Source organism: Macrobrachium nipponense, chromosome 18 (assembly GCF_015104395.2).
Source record: "Macrobrachium nipponense isolate FS-2020 chromosome 18, ASM1510439v2, whole genome shotgun sequence".
In the NCBI taxonomy this organism is placed as follows: Eukaryota; Metazoa; Arthropoda; class Malacostraca; order Decapoda; family Palaemonidae; genus Macrobrachium; species Macrobrachium nipponense.
In genome coordinates, this window is record NC_087211.1 from 24,545,551 (window position 1) to 24,570,785 (window position 25,235).

The following is a 25,235-nucleotide window of genomic DNA, read 5'->3' on the forward strand; positions in this document are numbered from 1 at the left end:
TTATAACTGCAGTAATTTTCAAAGTATTATTTTCCACACTCGAGACATAGCATTCAATGCTCTCTCTCTCTCTCTCTCTCTCTCTCTCTCTCTCTCTCTCTCTCTCCTCTCTCTCTCTCTCTCTCTCATGTCTCTTATTGCTACTCAAAGCGCCAAGAATGAAATGCTTCAAGTCAGTTGTTTTCATGACTAAGGTTATATAGAAAATGCAAGTGCTTTATTTTTGCTGATTTAATCTTTATTGGACGTATAGCTTCTCAGGGGCAATAATAACAGGTTTGGAGAGGTGGACGGATTAATCCAGTAGATAAGTAGTATTAAGAGCCTTTGATTTGGAAAGAATCGGGTGGGAAAGAGGTGCCAATACTTCTATAGCCCATAAATTCACTAATGGCAACTTTTACACGGCTAAAATGGAGAGTCAGCAGCTCAAGCAAGCTTTGTAGAGATTTTGACTTTGAGGGAGAATGTACTGCGTCTCTGTCTCACATGACGTCTGTGTAAATTTGCTTCTAAATATGTTAGTATGTCGGTTGTAAATGTAATTTTGCAAAGAAAAGTGCAAAGAAATATTAGAAAAAACATGTACAAATAAAAAAAGTTACTGAATCTTCGCTCTTGGTAAATTTACACACATTTTTCAACAAATATGCCAAGAATTTGTTACTGACTTCCTTTTTTTAACTGTTTTGATATTCTTTGAGCCGTAATTATAATTTTACGAAATAAAATGAAATTATCTATTAGGAAAAACGTATACAAGTTAGTAAAATTTACGATTGTCTTATAACAAAGGGGTTGTAAAGTCATTTTCAACTTCTCATGGAAGATAGGGAAAATATTTTAGAATTTTGTTTCATACAACATGTGCATTTGAATATCTTCCTCTTTCCATTGATGTGTTTTTTCATAAATTGGCTGACCTCAAAGTTTACCCGGCCTGAGGAGCTGCATATTAATATTTTACCCGTCCATTAAGGGTTAATCTTCAAAAGTTTTGATAGTAAATACTTTATCTTACTAAAGCTGTCTTGCTGGATTGCAACAAGTTTATACATAATCTAAAAACTATAGTTGATAATGTGTGTATTGTAGTTGCTGATAATCGTATACATAGATATATACAAAATACTTTAACTGAGTATTTCCAGAGTATATGTTTTATAAAATTATACTTATCACAGGAGAAAAGTGGAAGTTTGCCAGCAATTTTGAACCGACTGAACACTATAGAGGCGCCACCTACATTTCATCGCACAAACAAGTTTACCAAAGCTTTTCAAGCTCTAATTGATTCATATGGTGTTGCTACTTACCGTGAGATTAATCCAGGTAAGTTGTTAGTGTTTTGTCTTGGAGTTACAGATTTCCAAAGAGGATGATAGGATAGCAGCTGCTTGCATTTAGAAGTTCATGGGGGCCAAGGAAAGTAGGTTTCTGTTAAAAGCCAGTTGTGACATAATGGCACTTAATTAGTACTCATGGTGGTTTTTATCTTGGTTAGAATTACTGGTTCAGTAGTTATTGACAGTATGTATAGTTAGTTTTTGGTTTTCTACATCATGGCAGTTTCTTCATGATAAATATAAGTATAAAAAATCAAGCTGGACTTAATTCTATGTGGTGTCAGATTTTAAGAAAACAATGAGTATTAATGATTTTGACTTGTTTGAGAAATTAAAGTTTACTTTGTAATTATATTACTGTAGAATTAATACTGCTACGCTGTAAAATGTGAAATTTAACTGTCATTTGTAAAACAGGAACTTATTTGAAATTTCATTTTCTTTTCAGCTCCTTATACTATTATTACTTTCCCGTTTTTGTTTGCCATTATGTTCGGAGACTTTGGACATGGCATGATCATGGCCCTCTTTGGTGCATGGATGGTTTGGCGAGAGAAACCATTATCTGCTAAGAAGACTGATAATGAGGTAAGATGTTTCCTGTTTCTGGATTGTATAAACAGTTGTCTTTCATATAAGTAACTTACCAAGTAATTACTTAGCTTTAGCTTTTACTGGCACAGTAACCCTAAATTTAAAAAATCGTGGTAGCATTTCAATTGCACATTATGTGGATAACGACTTTCGTCGGTGGCATCGTTCTGATTTTGCTGTGGGTAAGAAAATCATAATCTAGCTGCTGCAGCCCTGTTTCACTAGTCTTTTTAAGTATTCTTCCGGGAAGTATTATCACTTTATTTTAGCCTTTGAGTCTTTGGTTGTCAGTTTGGATTTGCTTTTTGAATTGAAATGAGTTATGTCTGATTTAAGTTCTTCTGTTGTTCATAATTGCAGCGAAGGCTGTAAGTCTAGGCTGACTAAGTTTTTCTATGATGCACATACCATGTGCAGTTACTGTATGTTAGCCTAGATTTTTCCCCTAAGCATAAATCAGATCTTACACTTGCTATTCCTTCTACACTTGGTCACAATCTTTCTCCTATTCCTAACCCTTCTTCTATCATTCTACATACTCCCGTGCTTCTGACCCTGATGCCATTGGCAACCTTGAATCCAGGTTCAATGAGAAGTTGAACCTAGTAGTGAGTTGAGTGTCTTGAGATAAGGGTGTCCCTAAAAGTCCAAATGGACAAAGTGTCTTGTGAAGTGCAAGTGAAGGAGGTGGCTTCCCGTCCTTCCAGCTCTCCTAGATGAAGGTCACTCTGTCCCACTCCCCTAACCCCAAGAAAAGACATACCAGAGGTCCAAGGGAGGCTGATGGGCTTTGTCCATGGATTGCTGCCCTCTCAGTTAAGCCTGTTCCTATTTAAGAGGCATGTGGACAACACTGGTCCATCATCTCAGTGGCCTGTTCAGCGGTACAAGTAGGCTTTCGGCAGCCCACAGCCTTCTTGCAGCTATGCTGTGGATCCCTCAGTCTTTGTCTTGGTCTGACTCCTTTCCCACCCATGGGATTTGCCAGTGACGCTCTCACCTGATTACCTTTTAGTAGAGCGCCAGAAGTACCACTCCAAGTGCCCATCTCCTAAGCTCCTGTCTTGTCTCAAGTGCCCAGCGCCCACTCCCGATATCCCAGTCCCAGCTCCAGTGCACTAGCACCAGCTTCCAAGTGCCCGGCACCACTGCCTGAGCGCCCGGCACAATTTGTTCATCACCTGTCTTCCTCTTGAGTGCACAGCGCCCACCTCGGATCAAGTTGATCCTTCCTTGGCACCCATCAGGCAATGGTTTTATAAAATCATGAGCTTTCTTAAGAAAGCTCCCATCTCCAAGCCTGCTTTGGATTTATCCCTGTCTCCGGTCTCGATAGAGGGTGAAGAGGAGATCAACCAGGACACTGCTGCTCCTCTTTCAGCATATGCAGCGCTTCTTTGCTACCTATTGGTGAGTGTTCTGGCCTTTTTTTACTTCAGCTCCCCCGGCCTCACTTGCTGCTTCCTTCCTGATGAGGAGCCTCCCAGGATATAGCTCCAGGTTCCCCAAGATAGTTCTTTCTTCTTCATCCAAGAAAGTGATGAAAGAATTCGAAGACTGGCTCTCTGCTAAGAGAGAGCGAGGCAAGGCTACTTTCACCCATCCCCTGTATCGTCTGGTCAAGAGGATATACCTCATTGGGAAGACTGCACTTTGCCCAGGATCTGGGCATAGAGTAATTACTTCAGTCTTATGCGGTTCAAGTTGCGCGAATTCACAATAGTGCAAATTTTTCATTGGAACCTAACTAAGTATCATACGAGAGTATTTCACAGACGCGAACACAAACGCAAAATTTTCAAATCCTGGAGAAACCCTGCAAACATGTTCGTTCAATTTTTGTATGTAATTTATTTTCCAAGCTTTTGTGTGTAAATTAAATAACATTTAATAATAAAATAATAATTCTCTTTCTCTCACTCTTACTGAGGAGAGAGAATTTTTATAGTACATGTAGTATGTACTACTATGTTTATTAATATTTTCAATTAATAATAACAGTAATAATGATAATAATAATAATATTATATCACTATTTTAAAGAAATAACCTTTCCATTTCACTTTTAAGTAAAAAAACTCTCTCTCTCTCTCTCTCTCTCTCTAGATGAGAGGATTTTTATGATACATCTACTATATTTACTATGTGTATTAATATTTTCAAATAATACTAATAATAATAATAATAATACTATATTAAAAGTAATGGCAACTTCAGCAGCGTTACGCATGTAGAGATTCTTCTCTATTTTTCGAATAGCAGCTTTTTCAGTGGTATTACTTAAACAGGCTAGTAGAGCACCTATGGAGGTCATTTTCAAATGCAGGGTCAAGATCAGTTTAAATATTTGTATTTCAGTTCTTACAGATAAACGATATCATAGACATCAGTCATTAATGGTCTCTCTCTCTCTCTCTCTCTCTCTCTCTCTCTCTCTCTCTCTCTCTCTCTCTCTCTTCTCTCTCTCTCTCTCTCTCTCTCTCTCTTGTAGTGAGCTTTCATGTAGAGCTACCAGACATCCTCAAGGCTAGGAAGCTGAGGGTGGACTGCTTCTGGTGTGGTGTCCTTCCTCCTTATATTCCAGGTTGTCAGGAGGGGGTCTCCCCCATGCTGATCATTTATTGGCTGGTGGAAGTAAGTCTGTTTATCATTGGTTGCTTGAGTCATGTCTTAAACCACTTCTGCTGTGTTGATGGTTGCGTAGCTCCAACCTCCTAGACCTCTTGAGTTGTGCAGTGACATTGCTGGGCATTGTGTCACGCTGCGTGACGTCACGGATAATTTGATTTTCATTGGCTCTAGGAGTATTTCTTTCAGGGGCATTGTCTTCCTAGAGTTGTTGTGATTGGTAATGTCATTGTTGGTTGCAAGTCTTCTCATACTCATGGGGAGTAGAAATTCTTCCTGCATCGTATTTATTTGTTGGATGAGAAGCGCCTCCAGCAGGCACAACCAACAGGCATCGGGGGCCTTCCTGATAATCTTCGTGTTTTGGATGATCACATACTAGGAGATAGTCTCTTGATGTTTAGTGTGGGCATGGTTCTTGATAGCCCCCTCCTGGACATGGCAGGAGAGCCTCTTAGACATATTCATGTTGGTCATACTTATGAAGGCAACGCTGCAACCAAGGACTGGGCATAAATGTAGCTCTGTTCCCCAACTCCCGACCCTCAAGCATAGTCCACAGATGCCATGCTCCTAAATTGGATCTGTATGTCTTCCCTCCATTTGACATGGTCAGGGAAGTCTTGAAAAAATTTTCATCCCTTCAGAATTTGAAAATAACGCTGGTAGCCCCATTTTGGCCAAGAAGAGAGTGGTTCCCTCTTCTCTCCCTATAAATAGAATTTCCCCAGGCTCCTACCACGGAGGCCAAAGCTTGTCAAACAACCTCACTTCCACAGGTTTCATCACAACCTATCTGCTCTAGCTCTGAAAGGATTGAGACTGTCAAATGTCTCATCAGAGCAAAGGGTTTTCAAGACCAGCTGCAGGGGCAATTGCTAAGTGTAGATGCTAGTCTTCTTCTAGTGTCTACCAGACAAAGTGGGCAATTTTCCACAGAAATTACATCTCTTCTTCTCATACCTCTGACAGATATTGCAAATTTCCTTTTCCTAAAGTCTGGGGGAGCTCTGTCAACCTTGACTATTAAAGGATACAGAGCCATTGTATTAGGATCTGTATTTTGACACATGCGTGGACTAGGGTTGAATCAAGATATTACTGACTTGAGTCTTTCAAGACATCAAAAGAGCGCAAGATTGCTTCAGTGGCCTGGAATTTGGATGTGGTCCTCAATTGGCTGTCCAGCCCTCCTTTCGAAGTTCTTTGGACTAGTATATCTTTTAGAGATCTGACAAAGAAGACACTCTTTTTGGTCACATTAGCAACTGCCAAGTGTGTCAGTGAGTTACATACCATCAACAAGAGGGTTGGCTTTTCTGAAGGTGATGCACTATGCTCATTTATGTTGGGCTTTATAGTCACAAATGATGCTGCTCCTAAGCTTTTTGCCCTATTCCTTCATCATCAAGTACTTGATAGAAATTCTCGGACCAGAAGAAGAGGAGAGGTCTTGTTGCCCTGCGAGGGCTTTTAAGATATTATCCTTATAGAACTGAGAACATCAGAGGTCCCTCAAGTAACCTTTGGTGCTATGTTAAAAACCCTTCTAGACCTTTATTCCAAGAATGCAATCCCATTCTTTCTGAGGGATATGATTTTAGGATCACACTCCCAAATTCGAAACGAACTTTTGCCCCCTCTGAAAGTTAAGGCCCACAAAATTAGAGTAGTGGCCACCTCATTGACATTTAAACACAATATGTCTTTATACGCGATTCTACAATCAATATTTCAGAAGTGCAGTTCAGTGCTTGCATTGCACTGTTTAAGAGAAGTAGAAACTATTTTCGATAGTTGCAGCATACTCTTGTCTTTTGTCTATAGGTGGCATGGTGTTAGGGGAGGAAACATAGGAGTTATTCTCTTATTTAACCTATTTTGCCCTTATTAGGCTATAGAGTCTTTGGGAGCCGGCAGTACTAAGAACCTGAAGTACCCATCAGTCTGTTTTTATTTTTTAAGTTAGTTGGGTAATGGATTGATTTAGTGTAGGTGACAGAAGCTGTGTGGTTGTCTATAGATTTTATGCGCTCAGGGCAATGGCACTCCTTTTTATGGTTTGGAACCCAATGGATAACTCCTTGAGCTACATAACCTTTGTTGTTGGTTTGTATCAATTGGAATATTCCTTTGCTACATTACTCCCACTATGGTTATGATGAGCATCAGCCAGAGGCAGTATCTTCCTGCAGCAGCTCTCTTAACAGGTAAGGGTACAACAAGCACTTATACAAGTGCCAGCTTATCTTCCTTGTTCAAATATATTATCTTGTAGAATTTGGGATTTAAATTATGCCTATGCATCCCACCTCTTATCAATATGGGATTCAGCTATGTAATTACTTGGTAAGTTACTTATATACAAATTACATTTTTATAATAAAGTTTTATATATAATATATATTTACCAAATTATTATAGAATTGGAGCCCTCCCTCCCCCTCTTATGGTCATAGGGCATAAACGAATTGAGCTCTTCAGCTGTTTTGTACCCATCCTTCCCTGAAGGTGGGTGGAGCATTGACTCCGACACAAAAACAATAGAAGCACTACTGAGAATTAAAATTTTTAGCTGCTGCACAAGTTAGAAATATTAGCCATTTAATTACACACACACACGCACACACACACACACACACATATATATCATGTACATATACAGTGGCACCTTGTTTGTTGAACGTTTATGTTGAACTTTCCGGTTTTCTAACAATTTTCGAGAAAATTTTGTATCGTTTGTCGAACAAATACTTGTGCTTCAAACTAACTGATTATCTAGTTTATACTTTTATTCGACGGCCTACTGGGTCTTACAAGCTAAACTGTATTCATTTTTTTTTTCATTTACAATATATAGTTTACTGATAATATTCGACAAAATAAATAAAAGTATAAAGCATTTAATATAAAATTTAGCTTTCAATATAACATTTAGCATAAAAGATGTATAAAATCGTATGTAACCATAGTGACGTCACGCCCAGCTGACTTGAGACTGAATGAGGGAGCCTTGATATGTTGAGGAGAGAAGGAGAAGAGAGTGTTAAGATACTACTGTATGTATGTAAAAGTAATATCAATTCACATAAAAAGGTAATTTCCCAATAAGTTTAACTTAATGATAAAATATGAAAACAATCAAATGCAATACAGAAAAAAAAGTTTTAATTGAGCCAGTGTTCAGTGCACCGAGTAAGACGGTCTAGGTAAACAATAGTAACAAAATAGTAAATGAAAGAACAAAGCTTTTCACAATAAAATTTAGCACAAATTATTAACAAAATAATTCATCATGGCAGTGATACACAGATAACTTGAGGTAGAGGGAGGGAGCTTTTATATTTTTGAAGAATAATAAATGAATGGTTAGAGAGAGAGAGAGAGAGAGAGAGAGAGAGAGAGAGAGAGAGAGAGAGAGAGAGAGAGAGAGAGAGAGAGAGATCGGCTGATCTGGGATGATTATTTGTCCATTTACAATTGATCTGCCCAAATCGCTTTGATTTTGGTTACAGTAAAATACCATTTTATGCATTCAACTTACCTGTCAGATATATACTTAGCTATAGACTCCGTCGTCCCCGATAGAAATTAAAATTTCGCGGCACACACTACAGGTAGGTCAGGTGATCTACCGCCCCGCCGCTGGGAATAGGAATCATTCCCGTTTTCTAAGACAGATTTTCTCTATCGGCCGTGACAGCAACATTGTTGTTGTTACTCCTGATTTGATTTTCGTGTTTTTTCATCGCTATTGATCTTCTAAGCCGGTTATTTTGGTGACGTATTGGATCTTTGGTTTGGCATACTCTTTCGTGGACTGTTATTTGGACTTGGTTTTTGGATATTTCTCATAATGTCGGATTCTAGCTTTACGGTTAGAAGAGTGTGTAAATGAGGGATGCATGGTGAGGCTACCGAAAGCTTTGGTAGATCCTCACACAGTTTGTAAGGGGTGTAGAATGAATGAATGCTCAATATCTAACACCTGTGATGAATGTGTAGGTTTGAATGAGGAAGAATGGAAGAATTTAAATTCCTATTTAAGGAAATTGGATATGGATAGGGCTAGGAAGGCTTCCTCCAGAAGCGTAAGTAGGTCTCGTTCTAACGAGTCACTTAAATTAACATCTAACCCTAAACCTGTATCTTCTTCCTCTTGTACTAAGACTGCAAATCCAGCAACGGAAATTGCAGATCTTAAAGCTGCACTGCAAAGGATGGAACGTAAAATGCTGACATTACAAGGTAAGCACAGTGATAGTGATTTAAGTGTCCCTAGTGCAGTGGAGGGTGCGTCTGATCGGCTTCATCTCGCTCCCAGGCCTAGACCTCTTCCAAGCTCACAGGCCCAGAGGATAAGGAATGTCAAAAGCCTTACGGAGGTTATGGAGAATCCCCACCGATCAGGCGTCCCCTCGGCAGATTCTGTGACGACCCGAACTGCCAAGGATCGCTACCGAAAAAGCATCCTAAAACAGTGTTTTTCGTCTTCAGATTCTTCACCTAATGTAAGGGGCTGGAGCTCTGATGAACTGTCACGCCCCTTAAAAAGGAGTTGGAAGGCTCCAACTTTGAATTCAAGCCCTGAGCTTTTCTCCGATGGATCTCCATGTGAAAGGAAGAAAAACAAATTAATTCCTAAACGTAAATCGGAGTCACCTTCCTATTCTAGACCTCCTTCACCTGAATCGGGAAAGGAGAAAGAGAATGCTGCTGCGAAAATTCTACTGAATGTACAGGAACAGCTCTCCGCTTTAGTAGGAGTTTTTACGAAGGAGACTCCCAGAAGAAAGGACTCTTTCCTTCCGATAAAGAGAACGAAGGGAAGGAAAGAAGAAACGGACGTAAAAGTTGCGGATTCTACTCTGATGAGTATGAAGAATGCGCCAAAAGCGCCAACCTGGCGCACTGCGCCAGATGCGCTAGAAGCTCCATATGAGTCAGAAGCGTCAGATGCGCCAGAAGCGCCAGCCTGGCGCAATGCGCCAGAAGCGCCACCCTGCCGAAATGTGCCAGAAGCGCCTGCCTGGCGCAAGGAGCCATGAACGCCAACCTGGCGCAATGAGCCACAAGCGCCAACCAAGAGCAATGAGCCAGAAGTGCCATCCAGGCGCCAAAAGATACGGACTTCTTCCAAAAGACAATTAAGCCAAGAGGTTTTGTCTAGCTTTCGGAAGGATAAACCTTTACCTGACAGGGAATCTAGGTGCCGCACAGGCGGCCGTAGCCCTTGTCAGGATATGGGTGGTTCCGTGGAAAGCGATAGGAGAGGACATCCTTCCTCTGACAGGAGAGAAAGGTGCCGCACAGGCGGCCGTCGCTCTTGCCAGGAGAAGGATAAGGTCGTGTTGCAGGATCAACCTATCTCTCGTAGGGACGCAAGTTGACGCACAGGCGGCCGTCGTTCTTGCGAGAGTGGGACAGATGTTGCAAGAGACCCGTCTCCTATTGAAAATAAACAATCCTCTTCGGAAATGGAGTTGGATTTGGAAGAAGTTTCGGACTCTGAAGACCACTCGGCTCCAGGCTTGTCAGATTACAAGACGCTGGCAGCCCTCTTACTTCAAGAGTTTGGGGACTCTTTAAGCCCTACTGCTCCTCCTTCTCCGAGGTCTTTATTTACAAGTACGAAGGTCTCGAAGCCATCATCTTTCGTTAAAATGAAGCCATCCATTTCCATGAATAAGGCTTTCCGATTCGTAGGAAATTGGTTTAAATCCAAAGAGAAGGCGGGGAAGACAGTTTTTGCCTGCCCTCCTTCCAAACTATCAGGAAAGAAGGGAATTTGGTACGAGACGGGCGAATCACTGGGTCTAGCTCTCCCTAACACTGCCGAAGCAGATTTTTCTAATCTGGTGGATTCGTCAAGGAGAGAAGCCTTGTCATCGGCAAAGATCACATGGGGGACTTCTGAGATGGACCATCTCCTCAAGGGATTGTTTAATGTCTTAGAAGTTTTTAACTTCTTAGACTGGTCCCTTGGGGTGTTGGCCAAGAAGACTCAAGAGAATGAATCTCTTAGCCCAGAAGTCCTTTATAGTGTACTGTCCTGCATGGACAAAGCGGTTCAAGATGGATCAGGAGAGGTGGCCTCGCTTTTTGGAACTGGAATTCTGAAGAAGAGAGTCTTATTTAGTTCCTTTCTGATGACAGCAGTTACTCCCATTCAGAGGTCATCTCTTCTTTATGCTCCTCTTTCGGACCAATTGTTTCCTGCACAACTAGTGAAGGACATTTCTCATTCTTTGACAGAAAAGGCCACGCAAGATCTCTTGGCCCAATCAGCAAAGAAATCAAGGACTTCGGTTCCTGTTAAGAGAGAGAATCGTACTCCTCAACAGCCCTTTCGAGGGAGCTCCTCTGCCAGACCCTCCTTTAAGAAGAAAGGAATACAGAAGAGAGGTAGGTCTTCATTCAGACCTATCAAGAAAGCAAAATGAGACACCAGTTCTTCAAGCACCGGTAGGAGCCAGACTTCGGAAATTTTCCGAAGAATGGACTCTGAGAGAGGTAGAAATATGGTCCCTTTCAGTGGTAACAAAGGGATATATGATCCCCTTTCGAGACAGGCCTCCCTTGACAACGAACCCGAGGGAACTGTCAGCCCAATACAGGGACCCTGCCAAGAAAGAAGCATTATTGCAACTGGTAGAACAGATGTTGCAAAAGGAGGCCATCGAATTGGTTCGGGATCCGCATTCCCGAGGATTCTACAACCATCTTTTTCTGGTTCCGAAATCCTCAGGAGGGTGGAGACTGGTCCTGGATGTGAGCACATTGAACTGATTTGTAGAGAACACAAAGTTCTCTATGGAAACATCAAAATCGGTTCTTGCGGCTCTTCGTCCAGGAGATTGGATGGTCTCCTTAGATCTACAAGATGCTTACTTTCATGTCCCCCTGCATCCATCATCGAAGAAATATCTCCGATTCATGATGCAGGGAAAAGTTTTCCAATTCAGAGCCCTATGCTTCAGCCTGTCTACGGCCCCTCAAGTGTTCATGAGGCTAATGATGAATGTTGCGAGATGGCTACATCTAGGAGGGATAAATATATCCCTTTATCTGGACGATTGGCTAATAAGAGCAAAATGGAACTTCAGTGCTTGAAGGACTTGGAGAAGACTTTGTATTTGACAGAATCTCTGGGACTACTCGTGAACCTCGAGAAATCACAATTGATCCCCAGACAGAACATAGTCTATCTGGGGATACAGATGGATTCTCGGGGTTTTCGGGCATTTCCATCACAAGAGAGAATTGCTCGAGGCTTAGAAAAAGTCTCGAACTTCTTAGGGAAAGAACGGACCTCAGCGAGGGAATGGCTCAGTCTGCTGGGCACCCTTTCCTCGTTAGAGCAGTTCATTTCCCTAGGGAGATTAAATCTCAGACCTCTGCAGTTTTATCTCAAACAAATGTGGAGTCAAAAGACAGGAGACTTGTCAGACTGTTTTCCCATTCAACAGGGGATAAATTCCGACCTGAAGTGGTGGTTAACCCCATTAACAAAGAACGAAGGGGTGTCCCTCTTGATTCGGAACCCTCACCGAGAGTTGTTTTCCGATGCCTCGGAAACAGGTTGGGGAGCAACACTGGGTCCAAAGGAAGTGGCGGGTACCTGGACCAAACAACAGGCTACACTGCACTTCAATGCGAAGGAACTCCTGGCGATTCATCTAGCCCTGGAATACTTCGAAGTGGAAGTCAGAGGAGTGGTAGTTCAAGTCAATTCCGACAATACCACAGCTCTGGCTTACATCCGGAATCAAGGGGGCACTCGCTCTTTCTCACTGAACGAAATAGCGAGAGATCTATTAACCTGGACAGAGGAACGGGGCATAATTCTTAGGACAAGGTTTGTTCAAGGGGTAAAAAACCTAAGGGCAGACAGGTTGAGCAGAAAGAACCAGGTACTCCCGACAGAGTGGATGCTCCACTCAGAAGTCTGCAGACAAATGTGGTCCCTCTGGGGAAGACCCCAGATTGACCTGTTTGCCACGTTCCTCTCCAGGAAGATAGACAACTTCTGCTCGCTAGAAGAAGATCCCAGAGCCACGGCGATCGATGCTTTCCTCATGGATTGGTCAGGCATAGACACCTACGCCTTTCCCCCATTCAAATTTCTGGGGGAAGTACTAAGAAAATTTGTGGCATCGGAGGGAACGAGACTAATTCTAATTGCTCCCTTCTGGCCTTCCCGAATCTGGTTCACAGAGGTACTGGAATGGACGGTGGACTTCCCCAGATCTCTACCAAACAGGACAGATCTGCTCAGACAACCCCACTTCGAGAGGTTCCACAAAAACATCCAAAGTCTCTCCCTGACTGCCTTTCGACTATCGAAAGACTGGTCAGAGCGAGAGGCTTTTCAAAGAAAGTGGCAACTGCAATTGCTAGAGCCCGCAGAGCCTCTACCGTGCGGGTCTACCAATCGAAGTGGGAAGTTTTCCGTAGATGGTGTAGGTCGAAGAAGCTGTCCTCTTCCAATACCTCTGTGACTGAAATCGCGGATTTTCTTCTCTTCTTAAGAGAAGAGTCGAAATTGGCCGTATCCACTATCAAGGGATATAAGAGCATGCTCTCAGCTGTTTTTAGAAACAGAGGGCTGAATCTGGAAAATAATAAGGATCTTCATGATCTCATCAGGTCTTTTGAGACTACGAAATTGAGATCATCTATTCCCCCGAGTTGGAACCTTGACGTAGTCCTAAAATTCTGATTTCAGGACAGGGTTCGAACCTCCAGATAAAATCTCATTCAGAGATCTTACTAGTAAATGCATATTCCTGTTGGCTCTCGCAACTGCTAAGAGGATCAGTGAATTGCATGCTTTGGACTCTCGGGTGGGATTTAAAAAAGACTCGGCGGTTATTTCTTTCCAGGATCTATTCCTAGCAAAGAATGAAAACCCTTCTAAACCTTGGCCTAGAAGTTTTGAAGTCAAGGGACTCTCTTCTATGGTAGGTAGAGAGTTGGATCAGTCCCTTTGCCCAGTCAGGACCTTAAAATTCTATTTAAAAAAGAAGACACAGCTTCAGGGATGTTGACAAAGTCTTTGGTGTTCGGTAAGAAACCCCAAAAGACCTATTTCAAAGAACGCACTGGCGTTCTTTGTCAGAAATGTGATTACCGAAGCTCACAGGAATTGCCAAGAGAACTCTTTAAAGCTGCTGAGAGTAAAAGCTCACGAAGTCCGGGCTGTGGCAACTTCCCTTTCTTTCACTAAGAATATGTCCATGAGAAACATTTTAGCAGCAACTTATTGGAGGTGCAATTCAGTATTTGCATCCCACTATTTAAAGGATGTTAGAGTAACATACGATAAATGTTTTTCTCTTGGACCTTATGTATCAGCGGATACTATGCTGGGAAATGGAGCAGACGCTGATCCTTAATTTTGTTTTTATGTTTTTAATGATTATTTGTAATATTGTTGTTGAGTTGTGGGTTGCTTGAAAGGATGTTCAGGGATGACTCCTTTCAATCTTAGTACTAACCCCAATTAGGATCAGGTGATCGGGATTAGTGTCGTGCTCTATGATCATGCCAATAGGCAAGGTGTTTTGTCATGTAAGTGTATAGGACCCCATTGACAAAGATCCTAAGGTTCTGAAGCGTAAGTGGGTAAGACCCCTGTAACAGACCATCAAGAACTCTTAGCATGAGGTCACTACCTCGCTGAGGCTCTTGAAGCGATGCGGGCTCATAGGCAGTAGCCATGAAGTCTTTCGCTAACACAGGTAGGAATCAAAGTTTTTTTTTTTTATTACCTACAACATATGTTGTTTCCTGTCTATTTCAGTAAATTAGCTGTCTCTTACCCTCCGCCAAAGGTGCCAATCAGCTAAGTATATATCTGACAGGTAAGTTGAATGCATAAAAATGTTATTGTCATGATACAATAAAGTTTTATGCATACTTACCTGGCAGATATATACGGTGTATGGCCCACCCGACCTCCCCTCAGGAGACAGGTGGAAGAGAAAATCTGTCTTAGAAAACGGGAATGATTCCTATTCCCGCCACCAGCGGCGGGGCGGTAGATCACCTGACCTACCTGTAGAGTGTGCCGCGAAATTCGAATTTCTATCGGGGACGACGGAGTCTATAGCTAAGTATATATCTGCCAGGTAAGTATGCATAAAACTTTATTGTATCATGACAATAACATATCTAGTGACAATTGCTTTTTACGATTTTTTACTGTAAAAGTGACTTAGCTCTGTAATAAACAAACTGGCTTCACTTTCAGCTTCTGCGTGCCTTCGATTGTTTGTTGAAACGGCTTCCTTGTGAAAAGTTATTTTTTCTCTTTCCTTTTCTTGTATTCTTGACTTATTATTTATTTGTTTGCAAAATCCTCATGTTTGTTTTAAAAGTCTGACATTTGCCAGCAGTAAGTTGATGTTTTGTTGCATAATTAATCTCTTTCGTGCACTTAAGATCCAAGTGTTAACACGCTGATTACTCTCTCTCTCTCTCTCTCTCTCTCTCTCTCTCTTCTCTCTCTCTCTCTCTCTATCTCTCTCTCAGACACACGCACTATCGATTCTTTTGATTATCTTTGTACCCAATATGTGAATAAAATAGATTTTATCAACCTTTGCATAGTGCAACCAATTTGGTTTGCTCAAAGGGTTCCCATCTCTCCTCCCTCCATCCCCCAGCTGGCCGGCACCATTTTTACCAAATAGTTCGTAAATCGTACACAGAAAAAATAAAATTTCGAAAATTTTACCTCATATAATGTACTGTTTCATTACTTTACACACTTAATTTAACTTTTGAACACATTAATAATAGAAAAAAATGTGAAAAGGGGACTTTTTGGGTTGGGTGGAGCAAATAATCCTGATTCCCTTTATTTCTTACTGGGATATTTGTTTCATATTTCAAACAAATCATACTTCAAACAGCCTTCTGGAATGGATTAAGTTTGAAGTACGAGGTACTACTGTACGTGTGTGTGTGTGTGTGTGTGTATATATTATATATATATATATATATTAATAATATATATATATATATATAAGATATATATATATATATACACATATAAAAAGAGTATGGCCAGCAGAAACTTCAGCATTTTTTCGTTAAACTTTATTTTCATCCAACGCCTACGTTTCGGGATACAAATCCCATCTTCAGGGCTAAAAACAAGGAAAAAATTAAAATTCTATACATTAAAATCAGATTTAATGTATAGAATTTTAATTTTTTCCTTGTTTTTAGCCTTGAAGATGGGATTTGTATCCCGAAACGTAGGCGTTGGATGAAAATAAAGTTTTAACAAAAAAATGCTGAAGTTTCTGCTGGCCATACTCTTTTTATTAAAGATCCGACTTTCTAGAAGCAACAATGCCATTCATTATATACATATACATATGTATATACATATACATATACACACACACACACACACACACATATATATATATATATATATATATATATATATATACACTATATAAATTTAGTTCAAAGATGTCATTTTTAGACCTCTCGGGAGACATGTTCGCTCTTACAGGGATGTACTAAATGGTTGATCCTTAAAGGAGGGTGAAACTGAAAACAGGTCAGAGAAGTTCCACAAGCAGGTTGGAATTGACTGAAGGGAGTGGACAAAAATTGCAAGGCTTTAGGCTGCGCAGCACAGTTGGTGGTAGAAAGGACAGATAGAACTTAGTGTTCTGTGTAAGGGAAGGTTATGAAAGTAAGAGACAAAACAGTGCAGTTCGAGACTTGAGTGCCTCTGTAAAGAACTTTGACTGGTGATAGTATGTCACCGAAGACATGGTGAGCAGAAGTCTGTAGGAATTGTTATTCCTTGTTGGGACTTCAGATGATTAATAAGAATGTGACCATTTCTCTTATATGTATATAGTTTCTTATAGTAATTTATATTGTCTTTCAGATTTGGAATATTTTCTTCGGTGGGCGTTATATAATTCTCTTGATGGGGGCTTTCTCCATGTATACTGGCTTGGTTTATAATGATGTATTTTCCAAAGCACTCAACATCTTTGGCTCCTCATGGCATGGAAGATATAAGTATGTATTTTATTATTGTGTTAAGTGTATTCAACTTTTGTTATATTGTACTATTCAAGGCTATTAAATTTTTATATATATTCAAAATAAACAGTCAGTCTAGTTAAAGTAGAATTAAAATAGCAGTCTGTCTAATGCTAACAAAGAGACTTATTGATATATGTACATAGTATTTTTTTACAGTATGAGTACACTGTTTTTTCTTTTTTCAGTGAGTCTACACTGAAAACTAACAAAGAGCTCACCTTAGATCCAGGCGATCCTGAAATGTATGATCAATATCCATACCCATTTGGGTTGGATCCAATGTGGCAGATTTCAACCAACAAGATTAATTACTACAATTCATACAAAATGAAGATCTCCATCATTTTTGGCATTATCCACATGATGTTTGGTGTCATTCTTAGTGTTTCAAATTACAAGTATGTATGATCCTTGGGTTTTCCTTATGGTAATTTTGTTGATTTCAAGATTAAAGCTGTTCCATTTCTTCCTATGGAAATACAAACCTTCAGCTAGTATGGTCTTTCAATTCAGTAACAATGTAGTTAGCTGGTGGTAAAGGAGGAGTGAGTGGGAGAAAATCTTTCACCCACAACCAGCACTAGCCACGTTTTCTTTGGCTGTTGTAAAGTGCGGACATGCTTCAATGTATGGTCTTTGGACTAGATGAATAACTAGGAATTTTATTTTTCATTTGCCTTGGATTCCTTTATGGTGACCTTTTTCTAGAATTTTTTGTCATTTAGTCTTGTTTGTTCTTTCACTGTGGGGAAGAAACATGACCTAACATCCATCTGAGTGTTTTATATTCCCATATCAATAGACCCACGTAGTGTTGCTGTATTTTTTATCACTTAAATATTGTACACCTTTCCCTTATATTTGTGCTTGGTCCACTTTCCTGTAAGAAAGAAGTGGCTTGTTTGGTAAGGAGGAGAGGGGTGTTAGCTGGCTTTTGATACTGCTTTCTTCTTGCCCAGAAGCATCAAAACCTTTCCTTTTCATCTCATGAAGGTATGAATGATTATGTGATACAGCAGTTCGTGTCTTAACAAGCCATAACATCTGTCTTCTGCAAGGAAGGAAATCCTCAAGTTTCAAGTATTTCTACCAGTAGCTGCTTCAGAGATAAGGGAAGAAATTTTCTCTCTTCACCTCATTTCACATTAGTATTGTCCTCCATTTTCAGGTCCTCCTTGTTTTCCTTCACATCCTTGGACTCACTTTCTCCATGTTGCAGGTGAGCAGAAGAGCCAAATCACTGAAGCATAATTATCATATTTCTGGCAGGACTGCTGCCTCTGTGTATGCCCACTTAAAGACTGCTCGCTCCTTGTCCCCCCTTGGCACCATCAAGCTCTCACTGGGATGGATCTTTATTTCTCTTCACCCCCCTTCTCCCATAGGGGGATAATGCCATCAGTTGGCATTACTTGAAGGTTCTTTGAACCATCCCTTTGGCTCCTAACTGCAACCTCTTTCATTCCTTTTACTGTACCTTCATTCACATTATCTTCCATCCTACTTTCCACCCTCTACTAACTATTGATTCATAGTGCAACTATAAATCAATTATTACACCTGTTACACTTTTCAAAGCTTTTGACTCAATTTCCCTTTCAGTGCTAATTGACCTCATAGGTCCTAGCATTTTGCCTTGGGCCTAAATCCTATATTTTATTCTATTCTATCCTCTGTTCCCGTACTGGCTCTGTTGACCAAGTATGTTTTGCAGCTGTGGCTAAGGATAGCCCCTTGCCCTTGTATACCCCCAAGGATTTTTAAAAGGGCAGGCTTGTACAACCTGTTTGTTCTTTGCATGCATAGTCTTTGGACTACGCATGTTCTAGCAAACGGCAGATTCCTCATGCTCTCTTTCATGGGGGTTAAATGGTAGCTATCATCACCGTCGTGCTTGGCTTGCACTTGATCTCTAGTGCAGTTGCAGCCTGAGTTCTCTTGCTGGAGGGAGAGTTTTCCTTTGTTCTTTTCCACCTTTGGTGTGTGAGAATGGTGTATGAGAGGTGGTGCATGTTCTCATTCTTCCCTTTATCTTCTGAATCTTGTCTTTCTTCTCTGATAAGAGCACATCTGGTTTGGCACAAGATCGGGAACGAGTGAGGAAGCTTACCACTATGGAAGTTGAGAAACATTTCTCTATCACCCTTCATAAATTCCCAGCCCATCCAAAATGCAACAATTACACAATTTACACACCTCTTCCTACTGTACATCTTGTCCAGTACTGGTGCTATTGCTGGAATGATAAACTCCATGAAAGGCTGATGATATCTTTTTAAGGTTTTCAGGTTTACTTTTTTTTTTCGATCTTTGTGAGTAGTAAAAATAAAGAATCAAGTACTCCTGGACCCTCTGGTGATACCATTTTGGCACAGATGATGATCTCTGCACCCTCCTCTGACAACCTCTGTTGAGAAAAGTTTGATTTATTAACATTGTCATAGTAAAAATACAAAGAAAAACTTTGAACGCCCGCATCTCAAAACTATACTTATTGACCTTCAAAATCTATCTTCTCTCTTAGTTTTAAAGCTATAGCATTGAAATTTGGTATATAACTTTGAAAGACATTATAGAACAATCAAATGAAGCCCCTTTTTCCAATTTTGTTTCTTACATTTTTTTCCTGATTTATAGGGTTTGTTTTTTACCATAATGAAACAATTAATATCTAGTTCACCCTGGTGTCACAAAACCAAAGGTCCAAGGCAAAAATCATGTGGTTTGGAGATGTCCCAAGTCACCTTATTAAGTGGTATGAATGTCAAATTCCTGTCCTTAAAAAATGGCATTAGCCTGGCCACAGTAAAAGAAAGTGAAAATTAAAAGCATTATCACATCACATGAGAGTTAAAGTAGATACTTTGACAATGTAAAGGGAAGATCAGTGGTGACTAGTACTCCAACCACTTTTGAGGCTGTCTCAGTGGTTTCTGGTGCTCCTGCTTCTTTGGAGGCAACCCTTGTGATTTCTGATGCAGTGCCAGATGTACCGGGCACTCCTGTCACTCTGGAGTCTGCACCAGCTAGGTGCACTGGTTTGCTGGCCTCTCTGGAGACTGGGGCATGCACCAGCTTTGAACAGTGCTCCTGGTACTTGGTACTTCAGGAGATGTGTCAGTTGTCTGAAAATTCCTACCTTTCCTCAGGCAGTGCCAGCTTTGTCTGGTACTCCTGCACTTGAAATTTGCATAACAAAGAAGCTATCAAGGGTGCCCAATGCCCATGATGATGTGGAGGGTGTGCCATCTGTGGCAGGTATCTCCATGGAAGCATCAGGATGACTTTAAAACAGTAGACTGCCATAAATAATCAGTCTCCTTCTAGAAAAAAAAGCCAGGAGCAAGGCAGTCAACTTAAAGCACTTAAAAGGGGACTCCAATTTAGCAGCCTCAAAAGCAAAGTAAAATTCTTTCATTTTCTCTAGTGTAACTGTCAGGGAATAAGAGCTAAATGGGAAGAACTAAGGCTACCCGCATCAAAAGTGTCTCCTGTATGTATAGCTTTGCAAGAGGCTATGATGGGTAATGATACTTAACCAAGCCCACACCAGTATTGAATACAGTAATACAGTAGTACCTCGAGATACGAAAGGCTCTACTTACGAAAAACTCGAGATACGAAAGCCAATGCGAAAAATTTTACTGCTCTACATACAAAAAGTTTTCAAGATACGAAAGGTTGTTGCTGTAAAGTCCTGAGATTCGCCCGGACCACCGAGAACAATTTTAAAACTCCCGCGCCGCCAACTGAGTAAACTCGCCACCATCCTCCCGCTCTCCCATTTGTTCCTGATGCTAGTCACCCCATAAGGTCCTGCTCTCCTATTGGTCAGCATCTACCCCTTGTGCTTTAAGTATTCTATTGGTAAAAGGATGCTGTAAATTGTAAAACTTATTCATGCAATACATTTAATAAAAGAAACATTAGGTAAAGATAGAATAAAGAATAGAAATGAATGGTTATTATACTGTTTGGTAGTTTCATTAGTTGAAGAGAGATACTAATGACAATTTATGGCTTACTGTGTGCTAGGAAAAATGATTGCTTGGTGCTCATTCGATACTCGTAAGACGGGTAAGAGCTGAATGTAAACAATCAATTGGAAGGTTTGTTTTTTGTTTGTTTGTGTATTATAGTTAATGATTAATTAATAATTATTTGAAATGAGTACATACTGATTATTTATACATTTTATTGGCATATTCTAAGCTTTTAGCTCATAGGTTTAGATGTCAGAATCATAGACTAGGCTACAGTAGCAACCGCTAACATAGGCTAGGCTTATTGCTAAGGGACATATGCTAAAGTCCTAATATATGCAGTAAAAATGGGGTTGAACATTACATGCAGTTGAATATTACTCAAGTATGTACAGTATTTTGCGTTTTTGGAGTCATATTTCTTCCGTCGGATCGGCGTTGTAACCCTAGAACATGTATTTTAGGCCTGGAAATATAATTTACTGGGGTGTTTTTGGAGGGCTTGGAACGGATTAGCCATTTTACATGTAAAATGTGTTCCAAGATACGAAAAACTCATAATACGAAGGCCGCCTCGGAACGGATTAATTTCTTATCTCGAGGTACCACTGTACCTGAATCTTATGTGAGGTTAGGTTTCAGAACCCCTTGCACAAGGTGAATTTTCACGTAAGTTTGGTGCAGTCTAAAAAAATGCTAATAAATGCTTATTTCCAAAGTTTGAACACTAAATTTTGACCCTACTCATGCTCTTTAAGATGAAGGAAAGATATTTTGATTTTAAACAAAATTTAAGTTACTATAATTTCATTTCAATGTTAGCTTAATACATTACCCTTAAAATAAAAAATAAATGGTTGGTAAAAATATAGGAGAGTGTAAAGAGTATGTACTGCTATTTCTCTTTTCTTTACCCCTTGTGACTGATTTATTTTTAAAAGTCGTCTTAACCTCATTTTTAAGAATTTCTTTATTCTGTCTCTTATTTGTATCTTTTAGAAAGACTCATTTACAGTTCTAGACAGGTAAAGGTAAAGTTAGGTAAATTTGAAATTATCTACCACTGACTACAAACAAAAGAGAGAGAGAGAAAGAGGAAATTATTTATGGATTATTACAGAGGGAAAATTACATAAAAATCCATTGACCTGCCAATCGCAACACACCCCCACTTGTCATATTAAATGGACATAATTGATAGCTCTGGCCTGAGCTTCTCTTCAAAGAGCCAAGCAAAAGATGAAGGAAAGATATTTTGTTTCTATAAAATGCTATATTATTATTACTTTTTTATTAATTAATTAATTTTTTTTTTGTCTATCACAGTCCTCCAGTTCGACTGAGTGGTATTTATAGTGTGGGGTTCTGGGTTGCATCCTGCCTCCTTAGGAGTCCATCACTTTTCTTACTATGTGTGAAGTTTCTAGAAGCACACACTTCTGCATGAGTCCTGGAGCTACTTCAGTCTCAAGTTATTCCAGATTCCTTTTCAGGGATGTTGGGATCGTGCCTAGTGTTCCTATGATTATGGGTACAAGTTCCACTGGTATATCCCAAATCCTTCTTATTTCTATTTTCAGGTCTTGATACTTATCCATTTTTTCCCTTTCTTTCTCTTCAACTCTGGTGTCCCATGGTATTCAAACATCAATAAGTGATACTATCTTGATTTTGTCAATCAACGTCTATTTGGTCTATTTGCATGTATCATTCTATCTGTTCTGATACATAGTCCCAGAGGATCTTTGCCTGATCGTATCCTATCACTCCCTCAGGTAGGTGCTTGTACCACTTACTACTGCAAGGTAGCTGGTGTTTCTTGCACAGGCTCCAGTGGAGGGCTTTTGCCACTGAATCGTGCTTTTTTTGTACTGGTTCTGTGCAAGTGGCGGACATTTGCTTGCTATGTGGTTTATGGTCTCATTTTTCATATTGTACTTCCTGCATATGGGGGAGATGTTATTTCCATCTATTGTTCTTTGAACATATCTGGTTCTTAGGACCTGATCTTGTGCCAGTCATCATTCCTTCTGTTTCCTTCTTGAGCTCTCCCCTTTGTAGCCGTTGCCATGTTTCATTGCTGACCAATTCTTTAGTCTGTCTTATGTATTGTCTGTGCATTTGTTTGTTGTGCTTTTCATTATTATTATTATTATTATTATTATTATTATTATTATTATTATTATTATTATTATTTGAAAATATTCATAAACATATACATGTACAACAAAGATTCTCTCATCTCAATAAATGAGAGAGAAAAGAGAATTATTTTTATTTAATGTTATTTAATTTACACAAAAGCTTGAAAACTTATAAATTACATAAAAACTTATACAGTTGCAGGGTTTCTCGAATGTTATTTAATTTACACAAAAGCTTGAAAACTTATAAATTACATAAAAAATTAAACACCTTTGCAGTGTTTCTCAAGGATACACAAATTTTTGCATATCTGTGAAAAACTTGCATATGATTATTTCTTTAGTCTGTTATTTTCTTTTGTTTAAATATTATTGTGTCCTTCTTTGTGTATTAATGTTTTTCTGTTTCATTATAGGATTCTTTGTAATTTTCATTTGTTACTAGTCTTTACTGTAAAAGTTTCTTTTCAAATGTAATTATGTAAATATTTATTCCTAGTGCTGTTAAGTCTATTGGGCCTCTTTTTATGATTATTTCTTTGAATATTTTTGAGTACCAAGAATATATTCATATTACAGTAAACATATGTTATAATCACCTAACAAGCTCAATTTGAGAAACTAAACCCAGTAATATGTCAACGTTTGTATGTATATAAGAACTTTGTCAATGAGTAGGCCCTTCTTTTTCTTTTGAATGTAAGGTGACTTATTTGTCTGTAGAAATTAATGAAAATTTTATTGCTGTTAGGTACTGAAGATATTTTTGTAACTAAGTATACATGGAAATGTGTTCCATTTAACGTGGGCATTACAGTAAAATAATAATAAAAAAAATTATTTTTTCCATTTCAGGTTTTTCAACAAACATGTTAGCATATACTGTGAATTCATACCCCAGGTGATATTCCTATGCTCTCTCTTTGGATATCTGGTCCTTCTGGTGTTTCATAAGTGGGTGTGGTATGGTGCAAATGGTACGATTGATGTTTCCCCCAGCTGTGCACCATCTATACTTATAACATTTATCAATATGGTAAGAGAATATGCATTAACAAGTAGAATATTATATATGTTTATATGTAATATATTTATTTATTTCAGGTATATATATATATATATATATATATTATATATATATATATATATATATATATATATATATATACACACACACACATAAATATATATACAGTGGGCCCCGTATTCACGTTCTCCGAATTTGCGGACTCACTGATTCGCGGATTTCGCTCTGGACCTTATCTGCCCATTATTTTGGGGGGGGATTCGCCAATTCGCGGGATTTTTCGACAAAAATAATCTCTTAATTAGTGGATTTTGATGTTTTCATGACCAAAATACATTTTTATGATACAAATGATTTACTAATTTTCAAATATTAATATTGATTAATACTGTATTAGTAAGTTTGATAAGATTAAATATCACAATAATAGAAATAATTCTCTCTCTCTCTCTCTCTCTCTCTCTCTCTCTCTCTCTCTCTCTCTCTCCTACAGAGATGTGTGTTTTTTTTTGTATGATAAATAAATAATATACTATTTTCAAATAATATTAATGTATTCTGCAATAATATCAATTCATTAAGAAAATACTATAGTGAATTAGTAAGATTGTAGTTTTTAAATTTAAAAAATTATGTAGGAATGAAGGAAATCCCAGTCTTCTCTCTCAAACTCCAGGTACTAAAGCTGTCAAATATATCAAGTAATGGGACCGAAGGGGGGAGGAGCTGTTGTGTTGTTGCCGCCAAGTGTTCATGTAATTTTCTCTCTCTCTCTCTCTCTCTCTCTCATTTACTGAGACTCGAGAATTTTTATAGTACATTTACTATATGTTTTTAATACTTTCAAGTAATAATAATAATAATAATGATAATATAACTGTAATTACAAAATTCGTATCATGTGATAGTATTTCAAAGAAATACAATAATCTATCCATTTCACCCTTTTAATTAAGGATAACTCTCTCTCTCTCTCTCTCTCTCTCTCTCTCTCTCTCTCTCTCTCTCTCTCTCTCTCTCTCTCTCTCTTACTGAGATGATGAAAGAATTTTTATGGTACTAGTATGTAAAATGTTTATCAATATTTTCAGTTAATAATAATAATAATAATAATAAAACTGTAATTACAAAATTCATGTGTGCTAGTATTTTAAAGAGATAAAAATTACCTTTCCACTTCACTTATGTAAGGATAACTCCTCTCTCTTACTGAGATGAGAGAATTTTTATGGTAGATGCATGTGTTTATTAATACTTTCAAATAATAATAATAATGATAATAATAATAACTAATTTCAAATTAAAATTCTTACCTTTGTCTTTTTCTGTATCAATTTCCTTACCTTCTCATAACTCCAGTGACGCTTGGAGCTGGGAAGCTGTCAAATATGTCAAGTAACAGTGCCATACAATGGTCAACGAATTTAAT

General features: G+C 39.0%; 1 protein-coding gene across 2 annotated transcripts in view; it reads left to right on the forward strand.

Annotated features, from left to right (window-relative positions):
* LOC135196928 (V-type proton ATPase 116 kDa subunit a 1-like) overlaps window positions 1–25,235 on the forward strand; it is a 182,908-nt gene that overhangs the window by 115,515 nt on the left and 42,158 nt on the right. For both annotated transcript variants that reach the window (XM_064223765.1, XM_064223766.1), the window contains exons 9-13: window positions 1,185–1,332; window positions 1,795–1,934; window positions 16,489–16,625; window positions 16,838–17,050; window positions 23,635–23,815. In XM_064223765.1, the coding sequence (XP_064079835.1) occupies window positions 1,185–1,332; window positions 1,795–1,934; window positions 16,489–16,625; window positions 16,838–17,050; window positions 23,635–23,815 (819 nt within the window). The remainder of the gene's footprint in view (window positions 1–1,184; window positions 1,333–1,794; window positions 1,935–16,488; window positions 16,626–16,837; window positions 17,051–23,634; window positions 23,816–25,235) is intronic.